Source organism: Trematomus bernacchii, unplaced genomic scaffold (assembly GCF_902827165.1).
Source record: "Trematomus bernacchii unplaced genomic scaffold, fTreBer1.1, whole genome shotgun sequence".
NCBI classification, from domain to species: domain Eukaryota; kingdom Metazoa; phylum Chordata; class Actinopteri; order Perciformes; family Nototheniidae; genus Trematomus; species Trematomus bernacchii.
The window spans coordinates 8,395,564-8,414,980 of record NW_022987513.1 but is presented as its reverse complement, the minus strand read 5'-3'; the positions used below and the strand labels follow the sequence as shown (position 1 = coordinate 8,414,980).

Below are 19,417 nucleotides of genomic sequence, written 5' to 3'. Positions count from 1 at the left end.
CACAGATAACTGACTTATCTTATTGAATTCCAGTAGGTCTATCAATTTTCCAATGCAACATTTTATTTTGTCAAAAATATTCTCAACATATTGAGGTCGTCCAATCAATTCCAACTTTCCTTTTTTATTATTGTTGTGTTGTTGCTAGTATGTGGACAAAATGGGAGAAATAAAGAAAAGTAGGTATTAACATATACGCTTTAAAGGTGGGATAGGTGATTTTGGAGAAACCAGCTCGAGTGCGCTGGAATTTGAAAATACACAACCGGAAAACATCTGCCACTTCCTTACAGAGCCCCTCCTCCAACACACACGAACGCGCACGTGACCAATGAGGGCACGAGATAAGTTTGTGCACAGATGGAAGGCTGACAGGCAGGTACATAGATATATATATCTATGGGCAGGTAGGCCATCAAGTTATTTTAGCCGGGCCGGCTAAAATGATTGGTCGTGCTTTTTACAGTAGCCTACTACGGCTTCCACAGATGACATTTTTTTATGGATTTTTTGTCAAAGCACTTAAGATATTCATTGCTATCGGGATGTTAAGAGCATTCCATGGAATATAACAAAAAGTGTATCTCGAGCCGGTTTCTCAAACTTACCTACCCTACCTTTAAGACAAAAACACCCTCAGGCTGTTTGTCACTCAGGCAGGTTTATAGTCCTCCATCCATTTGACCAGCAGGCAGCTCCTATACAGTAGATGTGCTGGGGGTGGGGCCTTGGGAAAAACACATGCCATGATGTAACAGGAACAAGGCAGTATTTAAGGAGGCGGCTCTTGTGTGCACACTACTGCTTGTTTCACGGTTTCATTTGGCTATTGTCACTTGGAGAGGCATTTCACCAGGGATTTCACCAGGGATTCCAACTTTCTCAATTCAAATCAAGGTAAAATATATTTCCTGACCAAATATGTTGTTCTTAATACTGTTCCCCCTGCTTTTGTTTTCTATTTGACCTCATTTGTGTTTGTTTTTTTCTCCAGGATTTGGAGTATGATTTTAAGGCTCAACACTTCTGAAAAATCTTCTATGGAAAAACAAGGAAACCTATTTAAAGCTGGGACAACGTTTAGCCAGAGAGACACCTTTAGAGAATCCTGATCTCTAATGTCCAAACAGCTCCATTAAAGGTAAGAGACATCCAAATTGAGAGTGGAAAATTAGGTGTACTATATTTTTAGCTCATGTGAGGTCAGCATGTTGTCTGCACAGAATGTACTGAACAGCTTTCTTTCCTTTAACATCAATAACTGCTCAACTTTAGCTATTGTTTTGCTTAATGGAGCTGTAACAAGCCAGCTGAGGGCATTCCTTCACTAAATAATAATTTGAATGGAATGTGTTTCTCTTCTCCTTGTCCTATCAGCATTAATACAGTAGGTCCCTCTTCATATTGATTGCAATAATTCTGGGAAATGGTTGGATTTGGACCCGCAGATGTGCCTCCATCGGCAGCTGTGAAGTTTGTGGGAGCAGGAACTGCAGGATGCTTCGCTGACCTGCTCACCTTCCCCCTGGACACAGCCAAAGTGCGGCTGCAGGTAAGCTTCTTTTCTTCCCATCAACACGTGAAATTCTCATAATGCGTGTGAGTTTGCAAATATTGTATGCAAAAGTCCCTTATTGTTTCTTCTTAATACAGATACAAGGGGAGGCCTCAGCAGGGAAGGAGTCTGCAGTGAGGTATCGGGGGGTGTTTGGCACCATCACCACCATGGTGCGTACAGAGGGGCCCCGGAGCCTTTACAGTGGACTGGTGGCAGGACTCCAGAGGCAGATGAGCTTCGCCTCTGTCCGCATTGGTCTCTACGACTCTGTTAAACAGTTCTACACTAAAGGCTCTGATCGTGAGTATCTATGAACATATTTATCTAGTTAATACATTCCTGCAACAATCAGGCCTGACCCCTATCTCCCCTCTCCAGATGTAGGTATCGGCAGTCGGCTGCTGGCAGGATGTACCACTGGTGCCATGGCGGTTGCTTTAGCTCAGCCTACAGATGTGGTGAAGGTTCGCTTCCAGGCTCAGGCCAGGTCTGCTGGGCAGGCCAGGCGCTACTGTGGCACCATTGATGCTTACAAGACCATTGCTAAGGAAGAAGGCATTCGTGGTCTGTGGAAAGGTACAGTAGCTTGAATTTACAGATAAAATATGTAAGAAATCTGCATCGAATTGTACAAAAAGGACTAGACTTGTGTTGCCTATTTTTTTTTTAGATGTGTTATTTTATTACCTTGAATTATTATTTTTTAATATTTAAAGTAACAGCGCGCTTTATTCTCATTCTCTGCATTGGCTACTACTCCATCTCTGCCAACATCTGTTATATTTTGACTTTTTTTCAGTTTAAAGCCTGAATTTTGGTGCTTTAAAAAAAAAATCCTGATCATTCCTACTATTTTGAAGGATTTGAATTAGTTATCAGAAAAACAACCTGAGCAAAGGTTAACGGTTGGGTCGCAGAACCTCCTAAATCTGATGAACTTAGTGGAGGAAAGAGTGATTTTTAAGGTGAGACTCTTGTATTCAGTGTATATTACTGATTCAATCATCGGGTCCTTTTGTTTTGGAGCTAAGGAAACCTCTAAGGTAAATGTGTCTCCTGATAAAAAAACTCCTTGACAATGAACAATGAAAGAATTCTAACAGACAGAAACTGACTGCAATGAAGTCTATTTGTAAAACAACTATCAATGATCCCACACTACTTCACAACGTCACTGACACCTTTTTCTTTTAAATCATGAGACCCCTATTAGCATTGTGCCTTTTTAAAAGGATAATTTTAAACCATGACCTTTTGTCTCTGACGATAAATCTTGTCTATTCTCTCACACAGGTACAGCTCCAAACATTGCTCGAAATGCAATTGTGAACTGCACTGAACTGGTGACGTACGATTACATCAAGGACACACTCCTTAAGTCCACTCCGCTCACAGGTTAAACAAAGACTGCAGTACACCCTGGCGTACAACATAATGCCCCATTGTTCGTCTGTATGGAGAGGTAACGCTCAGTCTTCTCTTCTCCTCAGATAATCTGCCCTGCCACTTTGTATCGGCCTTCGGAGCAGGACTGTGCACAACAGTGATTGCCTCTCCAGTTGATGTGGTCAAAACAAGATATATGAACTCTCCACCCGGCCACTACAACAGCGTCCTCAAGTGTGCTGCTGCCATGATGAACAAAGAGGGACCACGTGCTTTTTATAAGGGGTATGCTTTGATTGCGAGGTCAATATTGAGAGGATTAATGAGGATCTAAATCAAGCATTTATGAAGGAAGGAGGAAAGAAAAGTGGTTGTTAACTGAACAGCTATTCTTATTGCAATCAATAATGTTGTTTTTCTTTTTTCTCTTGAGGTTCATGCCATCTTTCTTACGCCTTGGCTCCTGGAACGTGGTGATGTTTGTGACGTACGAGCAGCTGAAGCGAGCCATGATGGCAGCGAATCACAACTACACCACTCGAGTGTAACCGTTATTGTCCGTCAGATGTTGTAGCACAGCTGTGTTGTCTACACATTTTTTTACTTTTTGTTGCCTCCAAGTGCATATTTCAACCTGAAGTGTTGTACAAATGAAGATACTTATACTTGATACTTCTCTCTCTTATGACCACTTTTATCAGACACAGCATAGCAACACATGTACTAGAATAGGATCAGTCTTTCAAAGTTAGAGCTTGTCTGATCAGGTGCTTCCTCTCGGCGGAGAGCTTCTCAGGAAACTGGATTTCAAAAGTAATGATGAGGTTCCCTCTCTGAGAAGGATCCTGGGACCGAGGCATTCCCTCTCCACTCACCACTTTGTTGTACGAAGGGCTGATATGTATGAAATAAAATCAGAGAAAGGAAGATGGTTATTTATGCACATGACGCACAAACCAGAAACATATCCTTCAAAAACCTCTCTGTTTGAGTTTATATAAAGTGCTTGAATTTCTTACAATCATCTTCCCTGTGTTCATTCATTCAGCCATCAATATGATAACAAAATACAGACTGATGAATGTTATTTAGTGCTACTTACTGTACAATGTCATTGATGGGAATAGTAATTAGCCTGCTGTCTAGAGTCTCCACATCCACAGAGAACCCAGTTAAGGCCTGTGGGAAAAGGTCCGGTGTTTATTTTACTTAATCTTAAGTATGACTCATGCTGAAAATGATTATGTACATGACTCACCATCTCCAGGGTGATCTGGGCCTTGTAGATGAGGTCATTGTGTTGTCTCACAAACAGAAGATGGCTCTTCTGTCGCACTATGAACACGATATCAGCAGGGATGCTGTTTGGTCCCTAAGGGTAAAATACAGCAAACTGATTACCATGCATATCAGGCTCTTTCCCTAAAATACAGTTACTATCTGTTACACAAAAGGTTTTTACACATAATTTATTTGGACCAAATGTAATCAAATCATATCTAGCAAAACAGAAAAGGTGAGGCAGAGTAAGAGCAAGAATAAGTCCCCGTATTATGTGGCTTTTATTATATGCAAAGAGATCAATGACGCCACCTACTGGCGGCAATGAAACAGATCTAGTGGATATCATAACCCTATACAACTGAGTTATTATGCACTCTAAATTTTGCCCATTCATATTTAACCATAACTGCCACTGTTAACTTCCCATGATTCAAAGCTGTCAGTCACACATTCTGTGGTCAACAGCTTGAGCAAGTTTCCATTCATCAGTATCATCTTAAACACATATTCATCAAACATAATGTCAATAAGCATCCAAACTTTCTAGAAGAATACACTATAAAGCAAACGAATAATGCTTTTATGTTTGATCTATATATCCCAATCAGTTACAAACATATACTTATCTCACTATTCTTTATTCTTATCATATTCAAATACACAGTTTCACTAAGTGGCACAAATAAGGTTACTGCAAAAATGTGTGAGAGTCTCACACATTTTTGCAGTAACCTTATTTGTGCCATATTAGTAAATAACGTGTACGCAAAACTGAGAAAAAGGGGTTCGTTTGGGAAGGGGGTTTCATCAGGGTCTCACAGTGAGACCCTGATGAAACCCCCTTCCCAAACGAACCCCTTTTTCTCAGTTTTGCGTACACGTTATTTACTTTTCATATAAAATGATACATGTTGGTGCAGTGGTCACTTGCAGGGCTTTCCTCTAAAGCCTGCCGCACACCAAAAGCTATGTAATGAAGTTGCAATACCTCGTAAATCAGCGTTGACAGTGTCACAAGCAAACACATGATCGAAACACATATTGTGAAAAAACATTTGAATAAGGAAAAGACATACTGAATGGCTTTTCAGTGACCATCATTACAACTGTATTCGTGTCAATGCGTGTATTGTTATATTACCTGATCTCCTTCTTTAGCAAAAATTATCCTCATGCCTTCTTTCCATCCAGGCCTCACATCAATAGTGAGGATCTTGTCTTTGATACTGGAAGTGCATCCATCTTCATTCATAACCTGTTAAACAAATGAATAGAACATTCATTTATATTTGAAATAGCTGTGGAATGACAATAGATAGTCTCTCACGCACAGAAGCTCTTACCCTGCGAGATATCTTTATCTTTTTTGTGCAGCCGTGGTAGAGGTCATCCAGGGACAGATGCATGTCTCTCTCTATGTGAGAGTCTTGTGTCTTCACCACTACAGATCGCAGGCCGCCAAACTGAAGTGGTTCATCGTTTGTAAAGAAGTCTAACGAAAGAAGTGTAATGTAATTGGTATGATATTTGAATAAGAACATTCACCATATGGTCTGATTTTCTCACCTGCAAATGGGTTGTCGCCTCCAAAAAACTCCCTGAAGGTTTTGCCTGGGTTCCCATGGTAGGCATATTTAGATGACCAAGCCCCGCTGCAGCCAAACTCAGGTGGGATGCCCCCTTTGAGACCCTCCTCACCAAACTTGTCATAGGTTGCCTTTTTCCGAGCTGTCACAGACAACATCTTTATTTCCATAGACACACACTGCAGCACATATTGGTTAAAATATGGTAACTTTATAAAAGGTTTTATAAAGGTTTACAAAAGCACTTCATTATAGGGATTTGTGTAGCATTACAAAAGTGAAGCTATTGAATATTTTACACAATAAAAAATCTCCAAAATGATTCAAATTGGTATTTCTTGACAATAAGTTTTGAAGTATAACCAGTAGGAATATTAAAGTGTGAAGTGACATTGTTAGCACCACACTATATAGCCTAAAAGTAAAGATTACCAGATATATTCACCTTTTTTTTCTTAATGGTTAGTGTAGTCTCAGTCTGTAGTGTAACAAACATACCATAAATGTGTTGGTTTATATTTGAACTTTACTTACGGTCGCTCAGCACATCGTAGGCTTCACCCAGCTGAAGGAACGTCTCACTGCTTCCTTTGTCTCTGTTTCTGCTCGGATGAAACTTCAATGCCAGTCCTCGATATCTAGTAATAAAAAAAGCAAAACGTTGACAATAAACACATACAACTTCAATTGTTAACGTCTGTAAAGCAACTTCCGGAAACAAAAACTTACGCCTTCTTTATATCTGCATCTGTTGCATTTCTGTTTATTTCCAGAGTCTCGTAGTAGTCGCTACCCATTATGGAATTCAACACTTTGAATTAAGTATAAAAGAATCAAAGGACAGCTCAATATGCAGCGTTGGTGTTAAAAAACAAAGGTTTGATATAATAAATACTCAGTGCAGCGGTTGTTTCGCTTGGTTTCCAGGGTAACAGATTCCCGGTAAACTCTCGCGTGACTTGCAAAAACAGGCTCAGCCAATCACGAACAAGGATCCGCTGCACACGTTGTTCAATCTGAGAAACTGACAACATTTGAATGTGTTCATGTAAGAAAAAGCATCATAAAGTTCTAATTTGGTGTCTTTTTGTAGGATGTTGTAAAACAGAAGTATAGTTATTACTTTCAGCGTCTCAGTTGCCTGTAAGCTTAAGCATTAAAACGGCTATACAAATACATTTTATTTGATTTAATTCCTTTTATTTGTTTTGTGATGACCAATGATCAGGATTAATCTATTTTTTGGGTTTCGTAGGTGTATAATTCACCCCATTAGAGACAGTTAAATTAATTTTATTCTGGAAAATGTCAGCCTTACAACTACCACTTTGACACAGGATCCCTCCAAAACACAAGACAATTGAGGCTAAATTCTACTTCATATTTAAATTTCCTAATTCTAATTGAAATTGGTAGTTTATCAGATTATGTGAAACTAAAGTTGGGGCCCAATATAGCATGCTTTGCAATCTAGTGAACAACAGGTGGCTATATATGGCCTCATACATCCCTAAATGAAATAGCCTCCCCATGATTACGTTTGTCAAACCACACATTTAGGCATGAAAAACAGCAGCATTGTGTTTGATGGAGCAGTTATTAAGTTATTATGTTGTTGAATGATAATGCTGGCTCAGTGGCATGGCATACTTTGGAGTCGTAGCCATTTGCTCCACATGGGCTTTTCCTGCCAGGTCAAAATGTCTCCTGTGAAATAAGCCTATTAGTGCACATTAGTCCAGGTCCAGCATTCTGCTCCTGCAGGACAGCTTATTACTGTCAGGCCTTCAGTTCTCATGAGGGAGCAACACTGTTCAGGCCTTGCTCTTAATAACAGACTCTGCTGTTCTGTTCCTGCACTTAACACTTTGCTGCCACTGCCGACGATCTGCAGATCAACAATACTTTTATCTTTGATTTGTAATTTAGATTAGAGCTGTCAGATCAGGTTCAAACAATTATCACAGCCACAATTATTTCATGGCACAAAACCGCCATTGGCAAGTTATCTGTTACTATAAGGTACTATAAAAATGCATATTGTGTTCATTTTGTCTTTGTGCAATTTGTTTCTTTTCCTGTAAATATTTGTAATATGTGTGGGGCATTAGAGTAGGGAGAACACTATATTTTATTATTACTATTTTAATTACCAGCTTAATGCCTAATTCAAGTGTAAAAAATGGTTCAAGGAAAATATGAAAGCTTGGACATTGAAGAATTCCAGCCACATTGACAAGTGTATTTTTTATTCTTTCATTTCAAATCATTCCAGACACAAACGTTAAGGACTACTTTGCTATATATACCACTCTCCTCCATAAGTCCACACAAAAATTGCACTGTATTATCAGTAAGATCAAATTGCCATCTAGCTCTCTGCTGATTCAGTTAAAGGTGTTTCAGACGGATGCATAATTCATTAGTGATTCACCAGAAGTGTAGATATTAACAGCCATAAAAAAAAAAGAAACATGAATCCAATACAAATAAATAAAGTCATTGTGGATTAAATACACATGTAGAATAATCACTAACAAAAGATCAATGCCAACAGAATAAAAACAAAAACAAAAAAGTATTTAAAGTGTTACCAAACTAGTTTAACCCAAAACCAAGGAAGCCCTCTACAATTAAACTCCAAAAGGCATATATATCTAAATGTTTACAGTGGGTTTTCATGATTATGACTCTTATAATATATGAGAAAATACTTCTCAAGCACTATCTTTAAAGCAGTAGTTTTAATCTATGATAGCTGTAGTCTTTAGAAAAAATAATTAGAGATCTATTCAAATAAAAAGGTAATAGAAAATGGAAGCCAAGGTAAAAATAATCTCAAGGGACAAGTGTGGGAAGAGAGGAAGGACGGTAATGGGGATGACGTAGTTATAGTGTTGCTCTTTTAGTTAGTGTGTTTGTGCTGGTGTGTGACCGTGTCCAGACATTTAAACAACAAAAAGAACAGTGTTATTGTTGTGCTTATTAAACGTAAAGCAATATTTAAAAATGTTGAACAATATTCTCAATCTTGATCACATACTTTAATGCATAAACACACGTGTTCCTTCTTTCAGTTTGGTTCAAAGGGTCATCTTTAGACACTCATTACTCTTAAGCCCCCATCTCGGTCTGTTTGAAATGACAGGCAACAGCTGTGGCTACCGTTTCAACATGTGTGTTACAGTGCAAATATTCAATTTAAGAGATTTATGACTTTCAGAGCATCCACATCAAAAAGCAGCTTTCCACAGAGCGGAGGAGTAGCGGCTGTAGTGTTCTCTCTTAGGCTGGGGAACAGGCGGTGCAGTTTAGGGTACAGACACACAAATTATTGAAAAAAAAAGCAGGTAAGAGAAATATTTAGCTTTATGTCATTATGACATAAGCCGGCATTAGCAGGAACAGCCTCCTTCGCTGGCCGGTAGCTCCGGTTGCTCCTTTAGTTTAATGTCAATCACTGAAGGGTTTAGGAGTTAGGGAACGTCACAGAACTGGAATAAAACAACTGGAAAATGTTCACAAAGGGATGTTACGAACAAACTAAACTCCACAACTGCTGTCCATGCTTAAGTTATTGTTTAAAATGTGTTATATATAAAAAATGTTATATAATTTGTTTTCTACTGCAGGACATGCCAGGCTTGAATAAGTTAAATATTTTTTCCACACAAACCAAACAGCCACTGTGCGAGCTCAGTTTTAGGGAAGATTCAAATCAGATTCCATTCTAGAGAAAATAAATCATGTTTGATGTTCCTCTCATGTGACATTTAACCCCACAGGGAGTTAGGGCTATAATTAAGGTAGTTTATCTTTTTAACATTGAAAGCTTCTATACCTATTATTTTCTAAACGAACCAATTTTCTTTATAATTATAACTTTTAGAATTCATGGAAAAGCAGATTATTTCGTAAAAACCTGGGGTAAACTTTGGAAATGATCACATCGGTATCTTCAAAAAATGTTGACCGTTGGAAATTCACAATGCTCGAGTTATTGGAAATGTTTGGAACGCACGAGTAAGAAACAATACTACAAAGTCAGTACCAGAATCAAAATCGACAACTAATATTAGTCTGTATCTGTAACTGTGCAGGGATACCAGGTAAGAAGATTGAATAAACGGAAGAGAAGCACTTCACAAGCTGCACAGCATTCAAATGTGGATTTGGAATTTGAATGTCAAAGGATGCTGAGCAAACTATGTGGTACAGTCCTAACTGCAGCCGTGAGTATTTCTCTCTGTTGGAGCACAATACGTGTCCTCACTGGTAAAATAAATCAAAAAGAGACACAAAGGTTAAACAACATCTGTCTGTCACAGTGCTGCGCTACATTCTCCCTCTGGCAGGGGCTATCCATATGACACAACATTAGAGACCCTCTGACACCGACACGTACACAAAGGATACTCTCCTCTCGGCTCTTGTCCTGTGTGGTGTCCATGCCGGGGAGGGCGGCTGCCACGCGACGGAAGAGCTGCAGGGAGAGACAACCAGATGTGTTCTGTCAGAGCAGGAAGTATACTCACATCAGGACAAACGCACAAGATGAAGGAAAGATAGCGCATTCCCATTACATGATTTAGCTTGAAGCTCGCACAGAGGAAGACGGCCACCAGAGCTTTCACCAAATTAGATTTTTGATTTAGCAGCAAACTGCAAGGCTACATTTCTGTGGATTGGTGCCTTACTTTAACATTCATTGATGGAGCTCCGTACATTTAAAGTGATTCATGAGTTTTAAAAAGGGACCCCCGCATCATCAAGAGCATCACATAGAACTACACTTCATACACATGCAATTCAAATACTGCTAATGAGCGTTTTGGTTTGCAGACCCCGACCCACCTGCACGATCAAAGGTTTGCCAATCAAAAATAATGACTTCTTTCAGGTGGGAAAGAGCTTAAAAAACGAATCCACACACCTCACTTTCAACCAGAGCAAGCCGAAATTTAAAGCACACCTTAATGCACGCATGGGTGTGTGAAACAGAAGCCAACCAGAAGAGAGAATGAGCACTATGAGCCCACACACACACGAGAAGGTGCACACGCTCTACCTGCTTGGCATTGTAGCCTGTCTTTGCACTTGTTTCAATAAACAGAACATTCATCTCTTTCGCTCTCTGCTCTCCCTCCTCTGTGGTTATCTGTCTGCGATGAGTCACAACACGCACACACACACACAGGGGACACATGCACACATATCGCCACAGACAACGACACAAAAACACAAGGGGAAAGAAAATACACAGTGTGAATAGGTTGCAGTGGAATAACAAGTCGTGCCCCTTCCTGATGCTGCTGCCACCTGGGATCTAGACCAAAAGACGGCTAGTAGAACTTCAGCTGGAAAAAAAGGGTGTGAAGGATTCAGCTGGTACGTTTTAGAAATGCCAATGTGAGGATGTCTCAATCAATCCAGAATAACTCTTTATAGATATTAGATTTAAAAACCAACCCTGCCTGAAGCTCTGACCTTGATTTGGTCTGGCGATCTTTAGTTGTGGAGCGCAGGCAGCAGCTTCTGCATCAGGAGCACAGAGCACGACTCACACACACTCTCACCTGTTTTACGTTGTAGCCCGCTTTCGCACTAGTCTCAATAAACATTACATTTAGTTCTTTGGCTTTCCGCTCACCCTCTTCAATAGATACTTGCCTGCGGTAGATAAAGGGGGTTAGGAGATGCAGAGAAAACATGGCACAGCTGACTTCATTAATCAGGTGGATTGAGAAGATCACTGCACAGGGTCTTTCAGATCAAATAATATCAAACATCACAGCAGACAACTATCAATTTCTTTATGAGGTTGATTTGTTAAATAATCAATATCTTCAAACAATGTAGGTTGAAACAAAGTGTAAAAAAAGTCAATGGGGGCTTTGACATCCACGAAGGGCAGAGATAACCTGCTCTGCCTGAGTATCGACAGCCAGCAGCACCGATCAATGACTTCATTAGTATGCTCTAAATGGAGAGGAGCCACTTACAGAGGCAGGAGGAAGGAAGAGCAGATTACCTTTTGTCTGCAAGGTCTGTCTTGTTTCCCACCAACATGATAATGACATCACTTCCTCTCTCCGTCCTCACATCATCAATCCATTTTGTGGTTTGCTGGAAGGAGTTGACGTCTGAAAGAAAGTGGGGGGAGGAAAAGACAGCGGGGCGTCAGTATTCAGGGGATGTAAGCTGTGAGAACGGTTTGTGACGGGAAGGAAGTGGAATTACATGTCCTGCACATCTTCACCAAGTCTGATGTCTATTATTTGAATTAAAGGACTGTAATGTGTTAAAGGTCACCTATTATTGCAAAATCCACTTGTTCATGTCTTTTCTACATAAACATGAGTCCCCTCTGTGTAAAGAGATTCTGAAAGTTTCAGGAAAAAAGATTCGCTCACTTTTTGTCCTGATCCATTTATATAAAAACCTGTCTGAAAATGAGCTGATCAGATTTAGGCCACTTTATGATGTCATAACGTTTTTTTGGCTTGTGCAACCATTAGCCAATCACCAACCAAGGTAACACCTGCCCACCTTATCACCTGAATCTCCTCCTAGAGCACCATTGTGTTCTTTTTAACCAAATATCTGTCAGAGGGGCGTGGGGAGGGGCTCCTTATTTTCATCTAAAGTAACAGACAGAGAATCAGCACTTTTGAAACAGGGCTGAAACAGAGGGGATTATGGGATGCTACAATGCATGATCTGTTTGGTATTTGGAGCCAAACACTTCAGAGACATGTTTTGTATATATCTGAGACCTATAATATATTGATGAAAAACAGTATAATAGGGGACCTTTAAATAAGACAGAGTATGAGGTTAATGTGGCATGTTTATATAACGTGCACACAGGTAATCCACGTACTTGTGATGTCGTACACTACGACTGCAGCAGCTGAGTCTCTGATGTAACTTGGGATCAGGCTACGAAACCTCTCCTGCCCCGCCGTGTCCCACAACTGCAACCTGATCTGGGGGGGGGGGCAGGAAGGGGATGAGGGAGAAACAGAAGAAGAGAAAAACAAAGAAACAAAACAAAAACGGATGAAAATAAAACGAGACAAAACCGATGTCAGAAATAAGGTACGTTATGGTGACAAAAAGCACATAGAAAGAAAACTGAATGAAGTCAGATGGATGAGAAAACGTTCAGAGAGAGTGTAGTGCATGCAGGAAGTGACCGACAGAGTTAGCAAGCTGTCTGGGCCCGGTGTGGGGGGGGGGGGGATAAATAAATAATCAGCCTTCACTTGTCATCAACCCTCCTCCTTTGATCAAGTAAGGTGTTCGATATCAAAACAGGAATGAGGAGAATAGATGGAGGGGTAGGAAGGAGAGGAAGAAACTTGTGTTGAGGGGAGAAACAAACAAAGGAAGGGAGGACAGTCCGAGTGTGTGTGTGTGTGTGTGTGTGTGTGTGTGTGTGTGTGTGTGTGTGTGTGTGTGTGTGGGGGGGGGGGGGGGTGCACTTGGAAGGCAAAAAAGCTGTGTGTGCTTGTTAGAAACAACCAAACTAAACTACTACAAAAAAACTAAAAATGGTGTCTGAAATAAATAGTTAAGTAGAATAGCAACAAACACTAGTTGTCAAAAATGTTTTACTCACTGTTCGGTCTTCAAGGTACATGGTTTTCGACAGGAAATCTATTCCTATTGTGGCCTGAAAATGAATGACAAGTAGTAAATAAACAAGCATAACCTTCTTCAACTCATCAATGTCTGATGAATGAACTTTTCATGAGTGATGAAATCAGGTGGAGGTGTTGGTCTCACTTGGTAAGTGTTGTCGAAGCTGTCATACATGAACCTGGTGATCAGAGAAGTCTTTCCCACTGAAAAACAAACAGAAACAAAGTAAATGCCCTAATTACACTTTTATTTTGTAGCTTAAACAGTTCTTATTTGGAATGGCTAAAATGTGTGGCTATAGCAAGTAGGGCTACGAGTCTTTGACTAACTGACTAATTATCCATCTATCCATTATCTTCTATTTTTTAGAGCCCAATGCGAGATCTTGAAATTACTCTACTTATATGCGAAACATTCCAAAACAAATGTAGTCATTTATAATGATACAAAACACAGAAAATAATTATTCTCACATTTGAAATGCTGCAATTTCTTGCTTGACAATGATCAAACAAATAACCAAAATGATTGCAGAACACTTTTCTGATAATTGACTTGACCAACTATTCATTTAGTTCTTGTTGAAAATAAACAACATTGAAGACCAAAACAGAAACCCTAAATGATAATAACTTTAGGGAAAGAAGGCCAGTTTCAAATAATAATAATAATAATAAAGGAGGGGGGGGTTAAGTGAAAAGTATATAGCGTGAGCCTCTCTCATTATGTAAGGTGCGGCCTGATGTTCAACTTTGCTGACAATTTGAAATGTAAGAAAATATCATAAATAAATGAGGGATTATAATTGACTGGCGGGTAACAGAGTTGAAATAAGAACTAACATCAAGTTGTTGTGTGCAGTCCATGAGCCACAGATGAAGAACCCTCTAACTGGACTGAAGCTGAGAGCAGCATGACATGAGACTCCTGCTGCCCTCTTAGGGATCTGGTCCATTATTAAAGGGTGTGGTGCACAGCCCTTTGTAGGAGACATTTAGGGTTGAGGAATGTTGAGAGACTAGTAGGGTTGGGAAACCTGGCTCCCCATTTATTACGTTTCTAAAAAAGGTTTTGCCTAGCTCTTTAAGGCCTGAACTGATTGAGGTAGTTAGGTACTCCAAGTATATGCTTACTCTTCCACCTTCTCTAAACATGGCCCCGTTTCATAACATTTACTTCAACCTTGCTGATTTTCACCTGTAAAACTTTACTTTTACAACATTACAGAGAAATAGACACTCGTACTGTTGCTATGAGCGCCCACATTCAGCTCCCCAGCCTCAGACTGTTTTGCTGAGCTAGAGTTACACTATCTGTTACACTGCACCTTAAGTGATGATGACATGGCCAAAGCCAACACTGCTGTGTACAAGGAACAACAGCTGATCACACAACGTCTGACAAACACCAAGTCTGTTTTATCTTGATGAAAGGGGAGAGTAATAAACCAGGCGACAAAACCTAGAGTAATAATCCCTGAAGAAATACTTAACGTTTCTACACTTTGAACATACCATTCAGATGGATCTGTATCGTACTGACCTTATTAAACCAAATAGATATTGTCAGACCAAAATGATGAATCCACATAAACTATAGCTTCTTAATTACTGTCATCAAATTCAGTGTTACCAATATCAGTTTTATTTCAGCAGGTCATACTTCCATCATACAGAAATAATCCTATGCTGTGAAGTACACAGATTTTAAACTCAGGATTATATGTGTACTTGCTATCAGCAGATACCCAAGCTCAGATATCAGAAACGGTATCAGGAGGAGGAGAACAAGTTAAATCAGTACATCCCAATTCTAAATAAAACCCCAAAGTTCAGCTTCCACAATGTGCTTTGTGTTGGCATGCTAAACACACAGCTTTGGAAACAGTAGAAAGACGTGGAAGTACAGTGCTGGAATATATAATGAACAACCCAACACCTTAACCTTTGAGAACAGACACATGATTGTTAAGTATGGATCTATACAGAACCCTTCCAGTACAAGTACACCCTGTGTTACTCAGAGTTGCAGGAAAAAGGGAAAATGACTAGGGAGAGTGTAGGAATGCCACTGAGCAGGTTCAGTAATTGAGATTCATCCCCCTCAGCAGAAAAGCACCTAGGGTGGTCAAACTGATTTGACTGTGTAATCATACTCATATTATTTGTGGACTTTGAGATTGATATTATTCCTCTGAACACAGCACCAGATACAATAAATCACATGTAACACACTTAGCGTGTAGCCTCTACTTAGGAAGTAACATGAATGCAAAGACAATATACAACGTATACAATCAATGTTTTTACCATATAGAATAGAAAGTAGCTACTAGCACTGTATTTCACTACTTAATTGATACCTGTAACTTTGTAGTAGCGGCCACTGCCTCCGCTAATACCATGTTATTACAGCTCACAGCGGAAGTTAGCCAACAAGTCAATTTCCACACACATTACTCAATCTATCAGGAAAAGCAACGAAACGCACCCCACAAAGCTAGGGTGGATACCTTTAGAAACAAATTACTCTGTTGCAATACTTTTACTGTGCCAAGTGTAATGATACGCAGCTAATGTTAGCTAAGCTAACTGGTTAACGTTAATCGCCCACCAAACTCTAGTGTTAGCAACATCTATTGAAGGACATTACGCATATTCGACATACAAACAACATCCGACGTTAGCATCACACTTACCACTCTGTTCCCCCAGAAAGACCAGTTTAAACTTTCTTAAAGGGTTTCCAAAGTCCCCGGCCGAAGACATGACTGAAAACTGACGATACTTCTCTCCACAGCTAGCCAGTAGCTAATGCTAGCTAACCAGCGGTTGTCAGATATCAACGATAATCAAGATGCCGGGTTGTCAACCCTCTACACAGGCCACCTGGTGATGTGTCGTGCTCCAAAATCCTTACTTTCAGCTTTCAGGAACTTTTTGATAACTCACTAACTACTGCGGCCAAGTTACCATTCCTGTCAGTTGTCTGACATGTCTGGAGCAGCTACCCACTCTGGGCTACTTTCTTCTTCTTCATACACAAAGTTGACTGTGTTCCGCATGTCAGCCTTATTGTTCTGCTGCCCTCTGGTGGTGGAGGATACATCAGATAAAGGGGAAAAGGTGAAACCCTTTAGCTGAACAACGCACTGAAGAATGCAACAAGAAATGACAAGCTTTAAATCATGAACCACCTGTTTCCATTTACGCATGTATAGTGTACAGACATTAGGACCGAGGCATAACCAAAAGAAGCAGCCTGAGAATGAAGCGTGTTGTTTCTCGACATTTCCACCAGGGGGCGGACCCACCCCACCACCTAACAACCTTTATATTAATCTCATAGATTATTTACCTACCTATGTTGTGGTAATGATTCAATTGACCCTTTATTTAATTTATATTTTATGAAAAACGTTTCCTCAGAATGGTCTTTTAATTATTACATTGACTTGAAACTGTTATGCGGTGTATCCTTGCCCTGTATACGTCTAGCACTTATAATAGTAAAGCATTTGCATATCAATTATATTATTCTATCATATTGTTCAAACCTACTATTGGACAGGAACGTTTATATGTATTGACACTCCCCATTTGAAAATATTGAGCAACACCATGTGGTGTTGAAAGACTGCTGCCTCTTTTTTTCATAGCATGATTTGGAGACATTCCTGCAATAATGTGCACATACATTCTTCTAGCCGCTATATTATTGCCAGGTTTTACTTGCAATGCTCTGAACACCATCCAACTGCCATGATTATCTTTGTGAATTAAAATAATAATCACAGTTGTGGGTAGCAGTGTGTAGGTGTGAAAGTGGAAGTCTTACTTGTCAGACACTTTTTAAAATTGGATCTTGCTGTGATGTTTACAGGAGCTCACATTCGATTGCTTATGACCTCAACAGACAGCTGCTGTCCAGAAGGTGAAAGCCCTCAATATACAAGGTGACTTCATTTACCTGCTTCAGCCAGAGACAAACCAACAAATTAACAACTTATATTGACTCTATTCATGATCAATATAATACTCATTTTATTTGACTGATAACAACTTGGTAGAACAATTACCTTAAAATTGTGTGACACATGTTTCTAGTGATGTTTTTCACATATTTAGAAATATAATAATATTTTTAATAATAATAATAATAATAATAATAATAATAATAGTTGCCTACCAATCCAAAGGATTCAAATTGAATTTTTCTATTTTTCTTTCACTACTGATGTTTATTCAGCACAAGATAGAACAGATGCATGATGATATATCAGGGATCTTGCTGAGGCATTTACAAAGCCAGGGTCTGCTCTTTCATTCACACAAAACCACACTTGATCGTAATCATACTCACATTTATTAATAATCACCTCTGGTTTTCATATTTCATCAAGTGTCCTTGTTGTGACGATAATGCCACTCTTGCATAACTCTTAATTAACATTGCATGTATTTAAATATTGATTATTCCGACAAGATACACATATGGGACACACAGAGTATGTTTACTTGGCAATCTTTAAGAGATCAAACTAAAAAGAAATTATATATATATAAATATATATATTGGTTCCTTGCAGAATATGGTAAGCATGTCAGATTTTACATTTGCAATTTTTAGAATGCCCTGAAGAAACCCAAATATATATATAAAAAAAAAAAATTAAAGTACCACTTATGTTTCCATTGATGTTATTAATCATGCTGCTGCTTTACAATTGTTTGAGTACAGTATGTGTGCTTTTTGCATGCTAGACGCTGGCTGTTCTAGGTCACTGCCGACACACCTGCGCCTTCTTTCTCTCACTCATGTGCTATCCAGCTCTGAACTCTCCTCTCCAAGAGCTGGCTGCTGATGCGAGTGCTTCAGCTGCTCTGCTGGTGAACCCAAGCCTCGCCAAACGAGAGCCCTCACACTCCACTGCACCGCCCCCCCCCTCCCGGCTCTCCCCAACAGCACTCCTACTGTACCATATGTCCTTGGTGAGGGAAAGACCCCAAGTCCCCCCGCAGAAGATGCTGAACTAACAAAATCCTCTTTCGCTCTGTCTCCCCCACTCAGTCCTTTTATCCCACACACACAGATGCAGAAGGATTTTGCATTTCTTCATGCACACACACACACAACTAGATAGATCGATTACACACTAATGCACAGTAGAGGTTGTTGGGTAAGAGCTGTGAGTGTGAATTTGCCCACCTTGATGCTTGTTGTTTTCAGAAATAACACAGCACATCTTTGAGGATGTTGAATTTGTATCAAATGTTTCCAAATCGCCCCAAAGGCATTCACCTTATTCAGCAACAAAAAAAACTGTCAGCTAAAAAAGCATGTCATGCACAATCAAAGGAGTATGACTAAAAGGAATTGCAGCACAAATGAATTGAACTTGTCACCCCAAGCCATGACTTCATTCTAGTGTGCTGGTCTCATGTCATGCCACTGCATCATTTACTTGACTCAGTCTTCTAGATGGGGAAACCTTGCTGTGACTCACAACCTGGAGGGGGAAAAAAACCCTATGCTTTTTTTCTTTTCCCGTTCGTGTATTTCCTGGTGTCTTTGATAGAGATGCACATGAATTCGTCTAGGTGTGTGAGCACGTTACTAACACTCCATACATCTGCCTTTATCTCTCTGTGTAATGGAGGGAGACCATCCCGCTTCCACACCACCTTAATATAAATCTAATGAATGCAGCTTTCAATGTCACAGCAAAGTACAATACAGCGCTCATCTCTCCTGAGAGGGGAGAGGGAGCACGGGGGCTGTAATGGAGGATGGGGGGGAAATGGACAGAATGAGGCACTGATATAGAATATGAGGAGAGGAAAAACAGGACGGGCGTGAGGGTTAGGTCAGGGTAAAATAGGTGTGTTGTCCTCCCTTATAAGATGGAGAAAGGGAGGAGACAGATGGGGGATGGGGTGGAGCAAAGCCACAATTC

At 39.9% G+C, this 19,417-nt stretch overlaps 4 protein-coding genes across 5 annotated transcripts in view; 2 read left to right on the top strand and 2 right to left on the bottom strand.

Moving 5' to 3' along the window:
- The first annotated feature begins 763 nt into the window (after positions 1–763).
- ucp2 (uncoupling protein 2) lies at positions 764–3,871 on the top strand. The gene is made up of 8 exons (XM_034112733.1): positions 764–897; positions 995–1,141; positions 1,378–1,552; positions 1,654–1,858; positions 1,937–2,134; positions 2,852–2,953; positions 3,049–3,229; positions 3,378–3,871. Exons 3-8 carry the CDS (start codon positions 1,427–1,429, stop codon positions 3,490–3,492), a joined length of 927 nt encoding a protein of 308 aa, XP_033968624.1. The 5' UTR covers positions 764–897; positions 995–1,141; positions 1,378–1,426; the 3' UTR covers positions 3,493–3,871.
- Positions 3,640–6,652, bottom strand: dnajb13 (DnaJ heat shock protein family (Hsp40) member B13). The gene is made up of 8 exons (XM_034112721.1): positions 6,544–6,652; positions 6,349–6,452; positions 5,795–5,956; positions 5,572–5,720; positions 5,370–5,483; positions 4,203–4,316; positions 4,047–4,123; positions 3,640–3,838 (listed from the first exon to the last, which is right to left on the bottom strand). The coding sequence occupies exons 1-8, from the start codon at positions 6,609–6,611 to the stop codon at positions 3,679–3,681; spliced, it is 948 nt and encodes a 315-aa protein (XP_033968612.1). The 5' UTR covers positions 6,612–6,652; the 3' UTR covers positions 3,640–3,678.
- Positions 6,653–8,042: 1,390 nt separating this feature from the next.
- Positions 8,043–16,497, bottom strand: LOC117468554 (ras-related protein Rab-6A). Of its 2 annotated transcripts, none has more exons than XM_034112745.1 (8): positions 16,160–16,497; positions 13,606–13,664; positions 13,439–13,492; positions 12,698–12,803; positions 11,846–11,957; positions 11,391–11,484; positions 10,231–10,297; positions 8,043–9,274 (listed from the first exon to the last, which is right to left on the bottom strand). In XM_034112745.1, the coding sequence occupies exons 1-8, from the start codon at positions 16,227–16,229 to the stop codon at positions 9,210–9,212; spliced, it is 627 nt and encodes a 208-aa protein (XP_033968636.1). In that variant the 5' UTR covers positions 16,230–16,497; the 3' UTR covers positions 8,043–9,209. The 2 variants fall into 2 exon arrangements, with proteins under 2 accessions (XP_033968636.1, XP_033968644.1); XM_034112753.1 differs by lacking the exon at positions 11,391–11,484 and adding an exon at positions 10,883–10,976.
- Positions 13,225–19,417, top strand: part of LOC117468521 (gap junction delta-2 protein-like) — a 25,046-nt gene continuing 18,853 nt past the window's right edge. The window contains exon 1 of the mRNA XM_034112701.1: positions 13,225–13,251. The gene's annotated coding sequence lies outside the window, so the exon portion shown is untranslated. The remainder of the gene's footprint in view (positions 13,252–19,417) is intronic.